The sequence below is a fragment of the Apodemus sylvaticus genome, chromosome 21 (genome assembly GCF_947179515.1).
Source record: "Apodemus sylvaticus chromosome 21, mApoSyl1.1, whole genome shotgun sequence".
NCBI classification, from domain to species: domain Eukaryota; kingdom Metazoa; phylum Chordata; class Mammalia; order Rodentia; family Muridae; genus Apodemus; species Apodemus sylvaticus.
The window spans coordinates 6116102-6136890 of record NC_067492.1 but is presented as its reverse complement, the minus strand read 5'-3'; the positions used below and the strand labels follow the sequence as shown (position 1 = coordinate 6136890).

The 20789-nt window shown below is 47.8% G+C and overlaps 1 protein-coding gene across 5 annotated transcripts in view; it reads right to left on the bottom strand.

Moving 5' to 3' along the window:
- Fanca (FA complementation group A) overlaps positions 1-13840 on the bottom strand; it is a 53064-nt gene extending 39224 nt beyond the window's left edge. For all 5 annotated transcript variants that reach the window (XM_052167199.1, XM_052167202.1, XM_052167201.1 and 2 more), the window contains exons 1-11: positions 13732-13840; positions 13327-13436; positions 11779-11872; positions 9169-9302; positions 8961-9056; positions 7374-7447; positions 4405-4517; positions 2627-2709; positions 2005-2038; positions 1125-1185; positions 420-532 (exon numbers count right to left, since the gene is read on the bottom strand). In XM_052167199.1, the coding sequence (XP_052023159.1) occupies positions 420-532; positions 1125-1185; positions 2005-2038; positions 2627-2709; positions 4405-4517; positions 7374-7447; positions 8961-9056; positions 9169-9302; positions 11779-11872; positions 13327-13436; positions 13732-13810 (991 nt within the window). In that variant the 5' untranslated portion in view covers positions 13811-13840. The remainder of the gene's footprint in view (positions 1-419; positions 533-1124; positions 1186-2004; positions 2039-2626; positions 2710-4404; positions 4518-7373; positions 7448-8960; positions 9057-9168; positions 9303-11778; positions 11873-13326; positions 13437-13731) is intronic.
- Positions 13841-20789: the final 6949 nt, after the last annotated feature.

Sequence of the window (20789 nt, the reverse complement as noted above, 5' to 3'; positions counted from 1 at the left end):
AGTTTCAGGACAGCCAGGGCTACACAGAGAAACCCTGACTCAAAAAAACAAAAACAAACAAACAAACAAAACCCCAAACCTAACCAAACAAACAAACAAAATACCATGTTTTTTAAAAGCTTCAATGTCAACTGTTTTAGTTTTTTTCAAGTACGGTTGACACGACCATTTCCTTCTGTTAGCTGAGGTCATTCCTCGGAATCAGAAGAATGCTGGTTCTAGACAAGAAGGATGCCAGACTCTGGGATAGTGTTATGATCTAAAGCATTCCATTTCACCCCAGGTCCCAGCGCTCAGGAGCCTATAACAGGCAGCCACAAGCCTGCCCAAGGGTCACTGATATCTCTGTGAGAGTTCCACCACAGCCATAGGGGAAGAGACCTAAATGCTCAGACTGCGGCCACAGCGCTGCAACCTACCTTTCAGCACGGGCTTGTAAGTCAGAATCTGAGTTAGCGTGTGACTGAAGAAGCTCTTCAGGGAATCCTCTGCTACCATACCACAGCATGTATGTCCGGAGTACACCGTAATCCTGCAAATGGCAAGGGGGGAAGCACTGTCCATAGCCTGGACCGTGTCCAAGAACCAATGGGCGCACCCTCCTTCAGGCCTGGAGAGCACTTTCTCTACCAGGCCACGAAGCCACAGGCGTCAAGTGAGTCATGGGACATGTAGACATCAAGAGAGGAGTGAACTGAGGATGTCTAGAAGCAGGTGGGAGACCAGACACACTAGGAAGGTTGGAGCTGCACACCACAGCTCAAGACAGACATGTGGGAGGGAGGACACACACACACACACACACACACACACACACACACACGACAGAAAAGTAGGGCCGAAGGACCTTTGGGGTCCCACACATTGGAAATCTGGAGGCTGGTGATAGAGAGATGGCTGAGCGGTTAAGACTGCTCTTCCGGAGGTCCTGAGTTCAAATCCCAGCAACCACTTGGTGGCTCACAACCATCCATAGTAGGATCTGATGCCCTCTTCTGGTGTGTCTGAAGACAGCTACAGTGTACTCATATAAATAAAATAAATGAATCTTTTTTAAAAAGATGCCATGCTTCCAAGCGAAGCAAGAACGGTTTTCACAGGAGCAGCAGGCCTCGCAGACCTACCAGCCGCTTACTGTCTGGTGACCCGAAGTCGTCGGTGGATCATCCAGGGTATCCAGTGAAACTGATGACAAAACACAGGGCGGAAAAACAAGATCAGCTCCGCGAGGGTCCCTGTCCTGTGTCACCCCAAGTGCTCTCAGACAAAAGGCCAATGTCTGTCAAAGGTCTCTGGAGATCCAGAGTCTCCTCGGACAACCCCGTGTCTGCCAAGGCATCTAAGTCCCGTCAGAGCACTGGGATCTGTGAGCTGTGAACTGTGTGATGCTGAACTGAGCTGGTGACACTCTATCGCTCTAGACATTCTGTGTGGCCAAGGATGGAGTGTGCAAGGTGAGTGTCCTGCCTCTGTCTTTAATCCCAGCACTCAGGAGGCAGAGGCAGGCAGATGTCTGAGTTCAAGGTCAGCCTGGTCTACAGAGCAAATTCCAGGACAGCCAGGACACTCTTCAGACGAATATTTATAATATTATAAGTATTTATAATAAATATAAATTTATATAAAATTTATAAATTTTATATAAAATTTAAAAAGCTAGCCAGGCATGGTGGTGGACACTTCTAATCCCCGCACTCAGGAAGCAGAGGCAGAGTGGTCTCCGTGAGTTCGAGACCCTGTCTCAAAAAAGTTAAAAAATAAATTGAATGAGAAGAGACCGAGAGCGAAGCAAAAGCCAGAAGCCTGTGCACACAAACACACGTGCACACAAACACACGTGCACACAAACACACGTGCACACAAACACACGTGCACACAAACACACGCCATGCTCAGGGCACAGAGAGAGGGGAGCACTGCTTCCGATGGAAGGACTAGAACCTGCTAGAACTGCTAGTAAGGGAATGAGTCGCTTACGTCCGAGGCTCAGAGCAAGCAACTTACAGGCCAGCATTCTCCGCAGAACATCCGTGGCCACCTGTCAACAGAACACACATCACTCAGTAATTCATCCTCAGAGGTCACATGCTGGCGATAACGCCTTGCTACGCTGAGGCAAAAGAAGACCCTGCCTCACCCTTGGGAACTCTTTCTCACTGCCTTAGTAAATACACATAAGTAAGGGCGGCTGCTACTGCTGTGTGTGTGTGTGTGTGTGTGTGTGTGTGTGTGAGAGAGAGAGAGAGAGAGAGAGAGAGAGAGAGAGGAGAGGGGAGGAGGAGGAAGGGGGAGGAGAAGGAGGTGGAGGTGGATGTAGGCAGGTATATAGGCAGATTAACTTTACAGAGAGGTAAGCCTCTGGTTTGGTCCCTAGCTCATCAGAAACTTGGGAGTGGTAGTTAGTGCACAGCTATGATCCCAACACACTCAGGAGGTAAAATCAAGATTAGAAAGTCAAGGTCAAGCCATGCTTGGGAGGCAGAGGCAAACAGATCTCTAAAGTCAAGGCCAGCCTGGTCTACTGAGTGAGTTCCAGGACAGCCAGGGCTACACAGAGAGACAAACAGAGAACTGAAGAGCATCCTTGCCTACGTGAGACTGTCTCCCCTTTACCTTTCCTTCCTACCTGGGGCAGCTTCTCAGGCTCCACAAGTCTTCTTGGATCTGAGCTCCCCTGAAATCCCCTTGAAATTAACAGTTGCACAAGACCTGAAAGATAAAATATTCAAAGTAATTCATATGTATGACAGTCTCCAAACAGCAGTGGCTTGTGCTGACCCGCTCAAGGGGGCACAAGTGTGCACAGACTGCAGAACTGCTCATGTGCAGAAAGAGCACCTGGCCCTCAGTGAGCTTCTGTGCCCACCACCACCCACGGCTGAGACACAAGCCTTTATCCAGCTACTTGAAGAATCAAGTTTACAGTAAAGACTTCTAAGACTTATTTCTGCTTTCTTCTGCTTTGAGACTGGCATCTTGCTAAACTGTCCACATCAGCGTCAATCTCAGCCCAGGGACCCATCCAGGGTGGCTAGGTTTCTATGTCTACACCGCCACCCCAGGGAAGTGCCACAGTCTGAGGAAAGAGAAAAACAAGCTGATTCATAATTTTACATTTGGGGTAGAGCTGCGAGAGGCTCTTACTATGTCGCCCTGGCCGGCCTGAAGATCCGATATGGACCATGCTGGCCTCAAACTCATAGGCATCTGCCTGCCTCTATTTCTGGAGTACAGGGACTAAAGGAGTGAGCCACCACATCTGACTGATTGATGATTTTTCTTTTTTCTTTTTAGCGATTTAGTTATTTCATGAGTACACTGTTGCTATCTTCAGACTCACCAGAAGAGGGCATCAGATCTCATTACGGATGGTCGTGAGCCACCATGTGGTTGCTGGGATTTGAACTCAGGTTCTCCGGAAGAGCACTCAGTGCTCTTAATCGCTGAGCCATCTCTCCAACCCTCTTGATTTTAAAGGTCAGGAAGTCTGGAATTGAGGTTTTCTGTCTTATCTTTGATTTAAGTTTTACCTGACTAGGGTACATTTTCTAGTAGCTTTCCACACCACTGGGAAAGCATCTGTGCAAACAAATATATCAACTTGCCAGGCACAATGGTTAAACACCTGCAATCCCAGCTTTGGGGAGACTGAGGCAAGATGGCCATGAATGTGAGAGGCCAGCCTGGGCTACATACAGACCCTTTTTCAAAATGCAGGGGAAAACCAAGGGTGGTGACACAGGCCATCCGTCCCAGCCTTCAAGAGAAGCAGAGGCAGCCTGATCTCGTGAGTTTGAGTCCAGCCTGGTCTATATCACAAGTTCCAGGCCGGCTAGAGTTCCATGGAAAGGCCCTGTCTCAAAATCCAACCTGGACGGAGCGCAGGCTCCTCACCATTGGCCGGAGTCACCTCTCTGGCACTGCCAGCTCTGCAGCCCACAGTGCAGATGGCAAAGGGAGTTGGGGGAACCCAATGGGAAACCCAACTTTGCCACAAACACTCCTCTAAGATTCCAACCACTTGAGAAATCAGAGGTGAGCTGGAGACATGGCTCAGCGGTTAAGAGCACTGAGTGCTCTTCCGGAGGTCCTGAGTTCAAATCCCAGCAACCACATGGTGACTCACAACCACCCATAACGAGATCTGACGCCCTCTTTTGGAGTGTCTGAGGACAGCTACAGTGTACTCACATATAATAAATAAATAAATCAGAAAGAAAGAAAGAAAGAAAGAAAGAAAGAAAGAAAGAAAGAAAGAAAGAAAGAAAGAAAGAAAGAAAGAGAAAATAGAGGCCCATGACTGACGTGGTGAATTTATCATGCTAGACCCACAGGAAGGAAGACTGCTCTCTTTTCCATATCAAATGAATAACTGTCCCGGGAACCCGTATGCTGTGAACATACCAGAAAGCATGGCTGCCATGGTATCGGAGGACGGGCGGGCCGCTCCTATCTGCTCACTCAGAAAGCGTAGGTTCCTGAAGAGCCACGTGGTCACAGCTTCCGTGTCAGGATGGCTGAGGACAGAAAGGGCAGAGGCTGGACCCCCAACCCACGACCCTCACAATGTCATTGGCTTGTTTATTGCAATAGTCACTTAACTAGGAGGCACTGTAAGAACTAGTAAGAACGAGATAGCAGCTGCCAAACCCTGTCTCAAGGAACAACTGAGCTGGGACAGGGCACCTGCCTGGCTGCTGCTAATGCCAGAAAGAAAAACAAACTTTTTTTTTTTGGTTTTGGTTTTCCAAGGCAGGGTTTGAACTGACTCTGTAGACCAGGCTGACCTCAAACTCAAAAAAAAAAAAAAAAACATCATTTTTAAAAGTTTACTAATGACAGCATTGGAGAGATGGCTCAGAGGTTAAAAGCATGGGCTGCTCTCCCAAAGGTCCTGAGTTCAGTTCCCAGCAGCCACAACCACGTATAACAGGATCTGATACTTTCTTCTGGTGTGCAGGTGTAAATGCAGGCAGAACTCTATACACAGTAAATAAATCTTTTTTAAAAACAAGTTTACTGATGAAGTGGGTGTGGCGGCCGATGTCTTTAGTCACAGCACTGGAGAGGCGGAGGCAAGTGGCTCTGTGAGCTCGTGGCCGGTCTAATCTAGTTCCCGGATAGCCAGGGTTAGACAGTGAAACTCTAAAAACACCTAGGGTAGAGAGAAAGATGGCTTCAAGGTTAAAGCGCTTGGCACTCGTGCAGAGGCCCCAGGTCTGATTCCAGCCCTCCACATCCCAGCTCGTACCAGATCTCAGATCAGGCCCTTTTCTGGCCTCTTCCTGCACTTATGTCTATGAATATGGCATAGAAACATACACACAGGTATACACACAGACACATAATAAGCAATTCTGCCCACTGTTGTGTTGTAGACTTAGTCCAGGTGTGTATATATTAGGAGATGTGCTCTCTGTGTAATTAAGATTATTAATCATTTCTAGCTTTTTCATATTTAAGTATTCCTCCTTCAAGATTGTAAAAACAAATGTCTGGGATTTCCTCTTTTGTTTTTGGAGGCAAGGTTTCTCTGTGTAGCCCTGGCTGTCCTGGAACTTGCTTTGTAGACCAGGCTGGCCTCGAACTCAAGAGATCCCCTGCTTGCATCTACCTCAAGTGCTGGGATTCAAGGAGTACGCTACCACCCAGCTCTTTCTTGTCTTTTTATACCCTCATTTTTATTTCTTTCATTAATTCACCCAATCCTCTTTTATTTTTTTTTTGGTATAAGGGAGAAATTCAACTTAAAAAAAAGAATTCTTATGGGAACTGGTGTCGCAGCATGACCTGGTTTCTTTTCTTCCTTTTTTTTTCTTTTCTTTCTTTTTTATTTATTTATTTTGGTTTTTTCAAGACAGGGTTTCTCTGTGTAGCCCTGGCTGTCCTAGAACTCACTCTGTAGACCAGGCTGGCCTCGAACTCATAAATCTGCCTGCCTCTGCCTCCCAAGTGCTGGGATCACAGGCGTGCGCCACCACCATCTGGCTCCTTGACCTGGTTTCAAGATGGCATTTTCAGTTATGCTTGATGTCCCAAGCTAGACCTCAGAAGATTGCCAGCCCTCTGATGGTTAGTTGTCTTGATGGCTGGATATTTTCATGGGTGTTTGTCCTCCTGGTTGGTTGTCTTGATGGTTAGATATCTTTTTTTTTTTTTTTTTATGTATATGAGTTCACTGTAGCTGTACAGATGGTTGTGAGCCACCATGTGGTTGCTGGGATTTGAACTCAGGACCTTCAGAAGAGCAGTCAGTGCTCTTAACCGCCAAGCCATCTCTCCAGCCCTTGATGGTTGGATATCTTGGTGGTTGGATGTCCTCAAGGTTAGCTGTCCTCATGGTTGGCTTTCTTCATGGTTGGATATCTTCATGGTTAGTTGTCCTCATCGTTGGTTGTCTTGATGATTGGATATCTTCAGGGTTGGATATCTTCAGGGTTAGATATCTTCAGGGTTGGATATCCTCACGGTTAGTTGTCCTCATTGCTGGTTGTCTTCATCCACATTGCTGGCTCAGCATGGTCTGCTAAATCTCTCACTGCTGCTCCATCTGCTTCCCTTCTACCAAATTTTAGATTTTGTCACTTTGTGTACTATTCCATTTCATCAGGTTACTTCTTGTTATAAAAGTTCCCTTTCTGGGCTGGCAAACAACATAAAGACACTTGCCACCAAGCCTGACAACCTGCCTCCCATCCCCGGGAGCCACTGGCTCCGGGACACTGCCCACTGGCTCCGGGACACTGCCCACTGGCTCCGGGACACTGCCCACTGGCTCCGGGACACTGCCCACTGGCTCCGGGACACTGCCCACTGGCTCCGGGACACTGCCCACTGGCTCCGGGACACTGCCCACTGGCTTCCAGACAAGTGCTTTGGTAATGTGCGCCCTCATACAAATTAATGGCCTGACCCCTAAGGTGATGTCAGAAAGGAATAAATACAGTTACATACATTTTATCAACCATGTGTACCTGAATGTCTCTTTTTCTTTTTTAGTTAACTTTTTTGTTTTGTTTTGAGACAGAGAGAGTCTCATGGCGCCCAGGGCAGGTCTTGATCTTGGTATGTGACTGAGAATAGTTTTAAGGCATGTTTGTTTTTTAATGACTTTATATTTAAATTTGATTTTTAAAACGCCTTTTATGTATAGGAGTATGTTTGTAGACCACCAAAAACTCGACCGCAGAACCTACGCAGTAAAGAGGGCAACTGGCTCCTCCTCTGAGCTCTACACGCATGCCACAGCGCATGAACCTCCTACCACACAACAAATAGATAAATAAATAGCATTTAGAGGCAGCTTAGAAACTCAGCTTTGAGTCTAGGAAGGCCGTGTGCTGTTAAGTAATGCGGGATGACTAGTCAAGTACCTTTGCAGTAGCTCTTGTAGGCTCACGACACCATGCGTGTGAAGACACCACACGGCTTCAAGCAACAAAGAATCCTGAAAAACACAACAGCGATTATGTCCACGTGAGCTTCGTCCTACAGAGTATCCAGCCCGGGCTACACGCATACGCCCAGGTAAAGTGTCACAGCAGGGCCTAAGTGGTTCATGTCACACAGCATTCACGTCCCTTTCGGGTCTGCATGGCTTTTCCTCTGCAGTATGTGACAGCTCTGACCCCCCAGGAGTCTCCAGTGAAGCTGTTTCCAATCCTTTCTACACTCCCTCCAGCCTTTGCATTCAGAACTACTGGCCGGAGATTGTCTTGTGGTCACTCACCAACCTTGGCTGGAGAACACATCTGTTCATACACATGTGTACAATAAAGATTTTAAAAATTAATGTTTCAAATACAGCTTAATAATATAATGTGTTTTGTTTTGAAATATGGACAGGACTGGAGAGATGGCTCAGAGGTTAAGAGCGCTGACTGCTCTTCCGAAGGTCCTGAGTTCAAATCCCAGCAACCAAATGGTGGCTCACAACCATCTGTAAAGAAATCTGACACCCTCTTCTGGAGTGTCTGAAGACAGCTACAGTGTAGTTACAAATAATAAATAAATAAATAAACAAAGAAAGAAACAAACAAACAAAATAAAATAAAATAAAATATGGTCTCATGCAGTCCAGGCTTGTCTGGAACTTACCATGAAGCTAAGGATGAGCCTGGTCTTCTGATCTCTATGTCCCAGTGCTAGCACTACAGGCACCACACACACACACACACACACACACACACACACACACACACACACACTATGCCCAGTTTATGAGGAGCTGCTGGTCTAATCCAGTGCCTCGAGCATGCTGTGTGCACCCCTGACCACCTGGGCTACATTCCTAGCCCTGTGAGTCGTTTTACAATTATGTTAGCAATCCACTTACTCCAGAGGAGCCTTCCTAGAGCATGCCAGGAAGCCAGAGGGCCATGCTTCCATCATATGCTCGAGTTTGTCTTTCTGGAGACAGACGGTCTCATTATGGCGCTCTGTCTGGCCCTGAACTCTCTGAGTACACCAGGCTGACTCTGAACTCAGAGACTGTCCTGCCTCAGTCTTTCAAGTGCTAGCCTTACAGGCCTCCAGGTACGCTATTCCAATAATAAATTCTACCGCTGATGGAGGGCAGACACAAAACTGAAGTGCTTCTTCCGCCCTCACGAGCGTCTGGTGAACCTTTGTCAAGCTCTGTAATTAATGAGATATTTGGCCAAATTCCTAGGAAAATTCATAGACCCAAACCAACAGAACATCGACCACCTTTAAAAATCCCAAGCTGAAGAACTTCAGATTCACCACGTGTTGGTGGCACACACCTTTAATCCCAGCGCTTGGAAGGCCAAGGCAGGCAGAGTTCTGAGTTCGAGGCCAGGCTGGTCTACAGAGTGAGTTCCAGGACAGTGAGGGCTACACAGAGAAACCCTGTCTCTAAAAACAAAAACAAAACAAAAAAAAACAAAAACAAAAACAAAAAACAACAACAACAAAAAACCCCAGAACTTCAGATTCACCTGTGCTTTCCATAATTCTTGACAAAAGGTGAGGCGGGAGAACATACTGTGTGCCAGCAAACACTGAGCAGTCGCTAGTGAGGAAGACAGCTTCTTCTAAAAAGAGATGCAATGTCATTTTAAAAAGATAAAGTATCTAAAAACAATATTAAAGGAGCGTCTTATTTTCCCAAACAGCCTAGGACAGGTCAAGGGGCCGGCTTCTCACGCTCTGTTCCGGGCTGAGCAGCACGGGGTGGCTGGGCTCCACGCAGACCTGCCGCACGGCACGGGCAAACACTGTGGCAGACAGCACCCCCACAGGAACTCCCAGCCTTGAGGCTTGATCCCGAAAAGCAGAGCCTAAAAACAGAACAAAGCCACGACTTCCCCTTAAAACACACAAGAACAACCGTCAAAAGATGTACACTGAGAAGTGCTTCTTATTCAGGTGTAGCATCATGGTAGGAAAGGAATAGATACAGAAACAGGAGTCACAGGGCTGGAGAGATGGCTCAGCGGTTAAGAGCACTGACTGTTCTTCCAGAGGACCTGAGTTCAAATCCCAGCAACCACAGGGTGGCTCACAACCATCTGTAATGAGATCTGACGCCCTCTTCTGGTGTGTCTGAAGACAGCTACAATACTTATTTATAATAAATAAGTCTTTTGGGCTGGAGCGAGCCAGGCCAGAGCTCAATTCCTAGCAACCACATGATGGCTGCACAGCTACAGTATACTCATATACATAAAATAAATACATAAATCTTAAAAAAAAAAAAAAAAAAGAAAGAAAAGAAAAGAAATCGGAGCTGGGCCTGGCGACAGAAGTCTGTGATCCCGGCTACCCAGAGAGCTAAGGGAGGACCAAGAACCCAAGGCCAGCCTTGACGACTTAGCCAAACCCTGTCTCCTTCTAAGAATATTGTTTAAAGGGCTAGAGAAATATAAAATACCCTAGGCTCAAACCCCAGTGTGTTAAATAATAATAAACTCAAAAAAGCAAACGGCCCAGGAGGACGGCCCAGGGGTTGAGATCCCCTGCCGCTCCTGCACAGAACACAGTTCACATCCATACACATTATGACCCCTCAGTCATCGCAGATTCTAACCCAGGGCACACAACACTTTCTTCCAGCCTCTGTGGGTAGCCCCACGCATGTGACAGATACTCACAGATATTCATAAATTAAAAAAAATTTTTTTTTAAGGTGGCGCACGCCTGTAATCCCAGCGCTTGGGAGGCAGAGGCAGGCGGATTTCTGAGTTCGAGGCCAGCCTGGTCTACAGAGAGAGTTCCAGGACAGCCAGGGCTACACAGAGAAACCCTGTCTCGAAAACCAAAAAATAAAAAAATAAAATAAATAAATAAATTTAGTAAGGGCTGTCAAGATGTCCCAGTGTGTGAAGCTGCCTGAAGCCAAGGCTGACACCCTGAGTCTGGTCCCTAGTAATGACATGTTTGAAGGGGAAATCTGATTGACACAGTTGACCTCTGACCTCTACATGATCACCATGGCACATGAGCTCACAGTGAGTGAATGCATGAAGGGAAAAAGCAGATTTAAAAACGTAACAATGAAGTGAGCATCACTTTCTAAAAGAAGTCGTAGCTACAAATGTGAAGTACAGAAAAACCTTATTTATTGATAACTGCCCCCTCCTGCCCCACCCCCACAGCTTTCTCTGACTCTCAGAAAATGGGGAAAGTGACACCTGCAAGCACCTTCCAGTTTGAGCCGGATTCAGGGGCCAAGAAGGAGGTACATATGAGTTTTTTTTTTAAGATTTATTTTATTTATGTGAGTACACTATTGCTGTCTTCAGACTCAGATCTCATTACAGATGGTTGTGAGCCACCATGTGGTTGCTGGGATTTGAACTCAGGACCTGTGGAAGAGCAGTCAGTGTTCTTAACCGCTGAGCCATCTCTCAGCCCAGATGATAGGTTCCAAGAGTAACTTGGGGTCCTTTACAGCCCGTACCTTTAGCTGTGTGCACTTTCAACAGCACAGCGACAGGAACTGCGATGTTGGGAAAAAGCCTGCCTAGCAGGAATGAAGCCCTAAGTCTGATCACAGGAAACCAGGCACAGCGAGGGGGGATGGGGTGGGCACCGTGATGTCAGCATTGAGAGTGGGAGGGGCAGGACCGTCACACACAGCAAGGCCTAGACCAAGCCAGGATACAGGTCCTACCTCAAAACAGGGAAAAGGGGGTAGTGAGGTGGCTCAGGGGGTAAAGGGGCCTTGCACACAAACCCAGAGACCTGAGTTTGATTCTTGGAACCCATGGGAAGATGGAAGAATCAATTCCATGAGGTTGTCCTCTGACTTCCACATGAGCCTTCTGACCCACATCATAGACACAGACACATACATACACACACAGAGAGAGAGAGAGAGAGAGAGACAGACAGACAGACAGACAGACAGACACACACACACACACACACACACACACACACACACACACACACACAAAGGGCAGGGCAGAGCAATAAATCCCTCCAGGCAATGGTGGTTCACACCGTTAGTCCCAGCACTTGGGAGTCAGAGGCAGGTGGATCTCTGTGAATTCAAGGCCAGCCTGGTCTACAGAGTGAGTTCCAGGACACTCAGGGCTACACAGAGAAACCCTGTTGGGGGGGGAGGGGAGGCGTGAGCAAGGAAGTAACTCCAAATCAAGTCATAAAGCCTGTGTAACTGGTGATAACACACACAGGGAACAAAGGGCATCGTTTGGTGAAATGTAAAAGTCTACCTACTGTAAACAGAACGTGACTTTTCTCCTAAACATTTCCTAGGTCAGTGAATTGAAAAGCACAGTGAGCACTCACGGATGAAGGAAGCGGACGGGTCTGAGGAAGCTTCGGCAGGGTCGCAGGCAATCAGCTCGCTGAGACGCGGCTGTTGACGCTGAGGCTCTTCTACCTACAAACGGAGACAGTGCGGGTCACTTTCAAGGCTCCAGCGCTGTGCGGCTTGCAGAGCGGGCAAGTCTGCTTTGCTTTGGTTCTCTGGTGGGTTACTTTGGTTTTATTTTTGTTTTGTTTTTAAATTCATCTTTGTGTGTGTGTGTGTGAGAGAGAGAGAGAGAGAGAGAGAGAGAGCGCGCGTGTGGTGTGTGTGTGTGAGAGAGAGAAAGAGAGCGTGTGGTGTGTGTGTGTGTGTTAGAATTTCTATTGCTCTGATAGAAACCACTGTGACCAAAAGCAACTTGGGGCGCTGATTTCAGTTTACAGCTTGTACTCCATCCATCTTGCTGGGCAGTGGTGGCACTCAGGAGGCTGAGGCAGGTAGATTTCTGAGTTCGAGGCCAGCCTGACCTGTAGAGTGAGTTCCAGGGAAGCCAGGGCTACACAGAGAAACCCTGTCCAAAAACAAGAGCAAACAAAACAATACGAAAAAGAATGAAAGAAACATACATATTTAGCAACTAGTAGTCCGTCATTGGGGAAGTCAGGATAGGAACTCAAGGCAGGAACCTTGAGGCAGGAGCTGAAGGAGCGGCCGAGCTACCTACTGCCTCACTCACCAGGGCTTGTCCAGCCTGTTCTCTATACATCCCCCGGACCACCAGTCCAGGGCAGGCACACACACCCCCACCCCGCAATGTGCTGGACCCTCCCCATCAGTCATTAATCAAGAAAACGCAGCACAGGCTGGCCCACAGGCAGACGTGAGCGGGGAGGAGGGTTTTCAAATTGAGATGAACTTTTCCTAAGTGATTCTTAGCTTGTGTTGAGTTGACTTAAAACTAGGCCAGTGTACAGGCTTGTCTGTGTGTGGTCCAGTCTGCGCAGGGTTCAGAGAGTTCAGAAGAGGGTGTCCGGTCCCCTGGAAATGGAGTCACCTGACATGGGCTCTGGGAACTGAGCTCAGATCTTCCTAAGAACAACATGATGCGGGAGAGACTCAGTGGTCAGTGGGCTTGTTGCACTTGCCAAGGACCAAGTTTTGCTTCCCAACACCCACACGGTGACTCACAACCAGCCCTAACTCCAGTCCCAGGGATCAGATGCCCTCTTCTGACTTTTGTAGGCATTGGGCACACATGTGGTGCGTACATACATGCAGGCAAAACACTCATTCATACACATAAAACAAAACAAAACAAAATAGATTGTACCGAACCACCTCTCCAGGCCCTCAAGTACTTCTCCCAGAAGGAATTTACTAAAACCTTTCCAGAATCAGTAAAATTACTGCCCAACTACTTTGATCTCCAAAGACATAAAATATAAAATACACTCAGTTCTCGTCCCAGCCGGTTTGCCCGCACCAGCTATTCATCAGGTACACACGCTTAGAAGGTTATTAAAAAGATTATTATCTGGCTTGGATCCAAACACCCAACCTGCTCAACCATGCCAACTTCCTCTTACCTCTAGCAAAAGGTCATGCATGTTTTGATGGTATCTCAGGAGTTTCAGAGCGGAATCCTTTAATTTCTGTTCCCTTTCGGGATCATATTTTTGTTTTTTAACTCTGCCCGCTAAAGAGATAAAAAGGGAAAAAATGCTCAAAAAAATTATAGCGCAACGTACACGACGAGGCGACACGCTGCGCGGAGGTCCAGAGAGAGCTGCCCAAGATCCGGATAGTCCTCGGCCGCTGCAGCGAGCGGCTGCGACCGGACAGCCTGGGACCACGGCCCTGTGAGCACCAGCGGCCCAGGACGGCTGACTCGCGGGGCTGCGCCACGCTGGGATCTGAACCCGGGCCCCGGAGAATGGAGGGACCGCACCGGGCGCTGGTTGGGGTCGGAAGGTAGTGGTGGCAAGACCTACCCAGCAGCTCGGTCCAAGACTTTCGGGGACCCCGGTGCCCAGTGCCCACCGCAGCACCCCGAGCCGGCGAGCCCGGCATAGCGTCTGGAACACCCGCTTTGCAGCCCGCGCTGCCTTCCGATTGGCGGCGGACAGGCGCTGGCGCTCATTGGCTAGGAGCACGCTTGACCACACCCCCGAGGGCGGACCCTGGTTCCCGAGACTGGCAGCGTTCGGATGGGGCGGGGTTGTCTGGTGGCAGCCTTGGTGCAATATACCAGCACGTGACAACTTGTGTACTGTGGCACACAATTGCCAATGGCCCGGAGCGTGGCCTGGGGAGATCACGTGACAAACCCGGCCCGGTTGATGCTAAAATCCTCTTCTTACCGCCTTTGCTCAAAATTATATAGGGTCGGGCTGGAGAGATGCCTCAGTAGTTAAGAGCACTGACTGCTCTTCCAGAGATCCTGAGTTCAAATCCCAGCAACCACATGGTGGCTCACACCCATCTATAATTGGCTCCAATGCCCTCTTCTGGTGTGTCTGAAGACAGCTACAGCGTACTTAGATACATGTGCATATGTATATGTTATATATATTATGTACATTATACATTATATAATTATATAAATTATTGTATATTATATGTATGGATATTATACATGTGTATATGTATGTATGGGTATATATGTGTATGTATATGTGTATATATATATGTATGGGTATATACCCATACATACATACACAGGGTCGATCCCTAATACTCTGCTGTGCTTGCTTAGCTCTTACTGCGGGAAAATTGACCACAGGAGTTTAGTGCTGGGGTGTGACTTTCAAAGGCTGAAGAAGATAGGAGTTGCTATCCCTCCCCGCTAAGCGCTCAAAGGAAAAACAGACACAAAGCGCTATCATTCCTGTTTCTTCCTTTATAAAGTCCACCTGGCGGGACGATGTGTAATCCCAGCACTTGGGAGGCAGAGGCAGGCGGATCTCTGAGTTCGAGGCCAGCCTGGTCTACAGAGTGAGTTCCAGGACAGCCAGGGCTACACAGAGAAACCCTGTCTCAAACAAACAAACAAACCAGAGGAAAGAGGGCATTATCTGCACTGCAGTGACTGTGCTGGATTCTTAGCTTTATCCCAGGCATACACGCAGACTCTTACTGGAAGACCGGACACCAGAGACAGGCTTGAACCGGCCACAACAGCCAAGATGTGATTAAAATTCACCCAGCCCGAAATCAGTCAGCAGCTCGAGGAGCCATTGTCAGAGCCAGAGCAGAGCGGACAAAGACTTTCCAGGGTTTCCAGGAATCTGGTTTATCTGCCTCCTTGATTGACCTCGAGGTGCCACAGTCGGGCTGGGAGCCAAAAAGCCACTTTACGCGTCAAAGAGAACACTTAACTCGAAAGAATATTTCAACAAAATCTCCTCACTATGGGCGGGGCACTTCCCAGTTCGGGATCAAACCTGTCCGGGAGCTCCACGTTGTTGCCCCTCACGTCTGCAGTCCGGTCAGAGAGGAGCACCAGATCCTGCTCTCTCCGCCCGGCGGAAGATTTGGCTGCACTTCCATCATTGCCCACAAGGTGGCTCTCCTCCAACACAAGCCCTCCCCTCTTACTCCCCACTGGCTGCATTTCCACAGAGAAGTCTTTATTGTTGTTGTTGCTGCTGCTGTTGCTGTTGTTGTTGGTTGGTTGGTTGGTTGGTTGGTTTTTGTCTTTTTTTTAAATGAGTAGTGTCTCTGTGTAGCCCTGGCTGTCTGTCCTGGAACTCACTTTGTAACCCAGCCTAGCAAACTCAGAGATACGCTGCCTCTGCCTCTGGAGGCCCTGAGGGCTGGGATTAAAGGCACATCCCACCAGCCAGGCAGTGGTGGCTCATGCCTTTATTCCTTGCACTCCGGAGGCAGAAGCAGGTGGGTTTCTGAGTTCAAGGCCAACCTGGTCTATAGAATGAGTTCCTGGACAGCCAAGACTACACAGAAAAACCCTGTCTTGAAGAGGCATGTATCACTACTGCCTTGGCAAAAATACAATAGTCTTTTATTTCAACACAAAATCTTAATAGGCAGAATGATCCCCCACCTTAGTTTCCAGAGCCATTGGGATCCCTAGCTTGTGCTGGGAGGGGGGGGGGGGACAAAAAAGCAGGTGTAAGCCACCTGACCAAGGGACTAAGAATAACCCCTGAGCCACCTTTCCAGCCTGGGCTTGGTTTAGTTTTTTGAGACGGGTGGCCCAGTCTGGCCTCCAACTCACTTTGTAGCTGAACCCCTGCTCTTCCTGCTCCTGCTCCCCAAGAATCTTGGAAATGGTCATTGAGATGTAACAATGACTCTCAAGAGCATCCTGGATTGTCTAAGACTCCTAAATCCAATGGCAAGTGTCAGGAGATAGAATAGAAGGTGACACAGGACAGACAAGGACATGAAAATACACTGAAGTCCAGGTGTAGCTTAGACCTGTAATCTCAGCAATCGGGAAGCTGAGGCAGGAGGACAGCCTGGATGACTGTATGAGACCATCTAAAAGAACAAAGAGAGAGTTGGGGGATAGAAGGATATATTGGAGTGAGGGTAAGAAAGTCTTCTGGTGCCGTTCCAGGGAGCCTCAGCCTGTATACATACACTTTGGCTTCTGGCCTCCAGAACCTTCAGACTGGGTTTCTGGCTAAATGGTAGCACTCACCTTTAGTCCCAGAAGCAAAGGCTGGGACTGGTGGATTGGATTTCTGTGAGTCTGAGGTCAACCTGTTCTACATAGCAAGTTCCAGGCCAACTGGGGTACTAGTGAAACGTGTCTTAGCAAAGAAAGAACAAAAATGAATGAATTTCTGTTCTTTGAGCCCCTGGGTCATTTGTGGTCATGTGTTTTGGCAGCTTCAGGAAACTTCCGCAGCCACCGCCTCTTCTGTGTCATCATAAGGGTCAGCACAGTGAAAAACTACACAACGGCATCAGTATGGAACTGACTTGATGTAGTGGATACATCTAGGGCACCAGGGACCTCTGAATATGGACCTCAGGTGGGGGCCAGCTGCCCCAGCAGAGAGGCATCGGTAGTGTAAAGGGCAGAGAGCAAATACTCAGCCTTGTGGACCACATGGTGTTTACCACAGCTACCCGACTTGCTATAGTAGCTTAAAGCAGCCACAAATAGGTTCCAAATGAATGTAGCTGTGTGCCAATAAAACTTGATTTAAAAAACAGGGAGTGGGCCAAATTGTGTCCCAAGAGTCAGAGGTTTTCTAGGTTCTGGTCTCTCTGAAGATCCCTGTAGCATGAACGAGGATAAGACTGGATATGATGACTTAGCCCCATGACCCCAGCACTTAGGAGGTTGAGCAAGGATTGCAGGGAGTCCCAGGTCGGTCTGAGCTGCAGGATAAAACTCTGCCTCAAGGGGGAAAATGGCAGAAATCTAGACTGTATCCCAGCCTCGACATCTTAGCTCTCAGACTGACAGTGATATCATGTAATTTTTTAGTCTGTCAAGTAAAGATCATAATACATTCTATCCATATCACGGGGATACATGAGACTATAATGAAATATCATTGGTGAGATTATTGTGACTATTTACTAGCGTTGGCAAAATAGAGCTATGTGCACACAGGGACTCTCCCTCAGCATGCCTGGGTGGACTCTCACTGCACACCATTCTAGGCCTGGGGACACCGCAGTCAAAACAGCAACCAGGCAAAAAGTGCCACCTTTGTGGTAGTATAGTCTAGTGAGAACCACAAGTAAGAAAGACAGTGTATTGGATGATGGACGGTGCCTTGAGGTATTGAAAGGACAGAAAGCAAAATGAGGCCAGGGTATGGATCAATAGAGTGTCCGCTTAGCACGCATGAGGCCTTAGGTCCCACATGCATGAGGCCTACAACACATGTATACCATGCATGAGGCCTTAGGTCCCAGATGTAACATGCATGAGGCCTTAGGTCCCATGTGTAGCATGCATGAGGCCTTAGGTCCCAGGTGTAACATGCATGAGGCCTTAGGTCCCATGTGTAGCATGCATGAGGCCTTAGGTCCCAGGTGTAACATGCATGAGGCCTTAGGTCCCATGTGTAGCATGCATGAGGCCTTAGGTCCCAGGTTTAACATGCATGAGGCCTTAGGTCCCAGATGTAACATGCATGAGGCCTTAGGTCCCATGTGTAGCATGCATGAGGCCTTAGGTCCTGTGCACAGTACTACACACAAACAAACATTACTAGTTACTAAGGTTTGCAGTGGGGAGGTGGGAATGATGGGGCACCAGGGTCTTTGTAAGTATTTTGTAAACCTTGGCTTTCCCTCATGGGAATCTTGCTAGGAACCTGGGCTGGGCTCTGTGCTAAAAAACATGCTGAGTGTGTGAGCTCAGACACAGCACAAGCCTGTGCTTCTGCTTATCAGGGTCAGTTCATATTTGAAAGCTGATCTTTGGGGCTGGAGAGATGGCTCAGTGGTTAAGAACACTGACTATTCTTCTGAAGGTCCTGAGTTCAAATCTCAGCTACCACATGGTGGCTCACAATCATCTGTAATGGGATCTGATGCCCTCTTCTGGGGTGTCTGAAGGCAGCTACAGTGTACTTACATATAAATAAATAAATATTTTTTTTTAAAAAAAATGAAAGAAAGAAAGTTGCTATTTCAGGTTAAAAAAAAACACACACACAGTTTGGCCCTCGGCTATACGGAGGAGAGCCGGTAATTTAGCCATGGTCCCAGTCATCCTTTAATCTCAGCTTTAAAAGGAGATGAGGTGGGCTGGAGAGATGGCTCAGTGCTTAGGGGCACTGGGTGCTTGTCCAGAGGGGCGGGCTCCAGGCTCAGCACCCACGTGACTGACAACAGTCCTTAACTCCACTTCCAAGCCAGGTGGTGGTGGCCCACGCCTGTGATCCCAGCACTTGGGAAGCAATAAATAAATAAATAAATAAATAAATAAATAAATAAATAAATAAAAAACCCCTCCACTTCCAGGGGAGCCACTGTTCTCTTCTGGCCCCTAGGAGGCACACTTTTTCTGGCAAAACACTAGCTTTTTCTTTCTTTCTTTTCTTTTTTGGTTTTTCGAGACAGGGTTTCTCTGTGTAGCCCTGGCTGTCCTGGAACTCACTCTGTAGACCAGGCTGGCCTCGAACTCAGAAATCTGCCTGCCTCTGCCTCCCAAGTGCTGGGATTACAGGCGTGCGCTGCCACCACCTGGCAACACTTGCTTTTTTAAAGCCAGATTTAATTATGAACACCTCAGATTACAGCACTTGGGAGGCAGTGGCAGGTAAATCTCTGTGAGTTCAAAGCCAGCCTGGCCTCCAAGTGAGTTCAGGCCAGCCAGGGATAGATAGAGACAGCTGTCTCAAAAAAAAAAAAGTTTAAAAAAGAAAGATTAGAACAATAATAAAACAAAAAAAAATTTAAATCTGTTCTTCACTCTAACAAGCAAAATACACATTAAGTCATATGTATCTATGAAAGACTCACAAGGATTTTAATTTTTATTTATTATTATTATTAGTGTGAGAGCGGAGGGAGGGAGGGAGGGAGAGAGAGAGAGAGAGAGAGAGAGAGAGAGAGATTGAGATTGAGAGATTAGAGGGAAACTTCCAGGAGTCCAGGAGTCAATTCTCTCCCTTCCCAGTGAGTTACAGGGATCATCAGGTTTGGGTAGCAAAACCTTCACTTGCTTAGCCATCTTCCAGGTCTGCTTTTTTGTTATGGTGTGTGTGTGAGAGAGAGAGAGAGAGAGAGAGAGAGAGAGAGAGAGAGAGAGAGAGACCTGGAACTCTCTGTGTATGCCATGCTGGCCTTGAACTCTCAGAGATTCAATCCCTCTGCCTTCGAGTGCTGGGACTAAGGGTGTGCTCCCCTCCCCCCCTCCCCCCCCCCCGCCCCCACGCCCAGCCGGATTTGCTTTTGAGACAAGCAAGGTCTCCCTGGGGAGCTCATGTTGACATAAGGACTCCTCTCACTTCTGCCCACTGAGTCCTGGGTCACAAGCATGAGCAGATTCAAAGTCTGCTCCTACTCTGTCAGAGAGCCAAGGAAAACAGACACCTTCGCGCATTACAGACGTGTACGTAAGTGGAGACGGCCTCTTGGGTAGGCAGTTTGCTGATACTTGTTTTAAGTTCCTACACTGAGGCAGGAAGTAGGTCGAATGCAGATAGACGACTGGCTGAGTAGGCGCTGGGCTTAGCTCCTAGCCAGTCCTGTAAGAAAGTTACACATTTATATACTTTTTTTTTTAATCTATATACTTTTTTATCTAAAAAATTTAAAACAATTTTTTTTATTTTATGTGTGTAAGTGTTTTACCTGTATGTATGCACACTGTGTCCCCTGGAGGACAGGGGAGGGCACTGAATCTCCTTCCTGTAATTATGTATGGCTGAGCAAACATGTACGTGGTGGAAACTGAACCCCAGTCCTTATTTTTGGTTTTTCAAGACAGGATTTCTCTGTGTAGCCCCAGCTGTCCTGGAACTTTCTGTAGACCAGGCTGGCCTCGAACTCAGAAATCTGCCTGCCTCTGCGTCCCAAGTGCTGGGATTAAAGACTTGCGCCACCACCGCCCGGCTAAGACAAATGCTCTTGACTGTCAAGCTATCTCTCCAGGCTTCAGGGAGTCCATTTCTCGAGATGACAGGAGTCATCTCCAGTCTTGCCCTGTGAAAAGCAGTTGGTGCGGCAGCGACTGAGCACACAGCGTGGACTGTTGATTAGGATTACACACAACCTCACTCATGTCCCTCAGTGAGAACTAGAAAGAGGTTCTGGCCTACAAAAGAGGCCCACAGTTCTGTAGAATGCAGAAGCAGTTTGCAGAGAGGTACAAAGCCTTTCCTCGTGGGCAGAGAGAGGGGTGTGTGATATGACTCTCTGTATATGACTCTCTGTATAAACAGGGATGTACCTATTTGTCATGGGTATATGATATTTCAGGAAGGAAAACAAAAAGCCTCTTTGTCTTATTTGGGATCATTATTGCTATGGTGGAACACCATGACCAAAACCAAACTGGGGTAAAAATCATTTATTTGGCCTACACTTCCAAACACATTGTCCATCACTG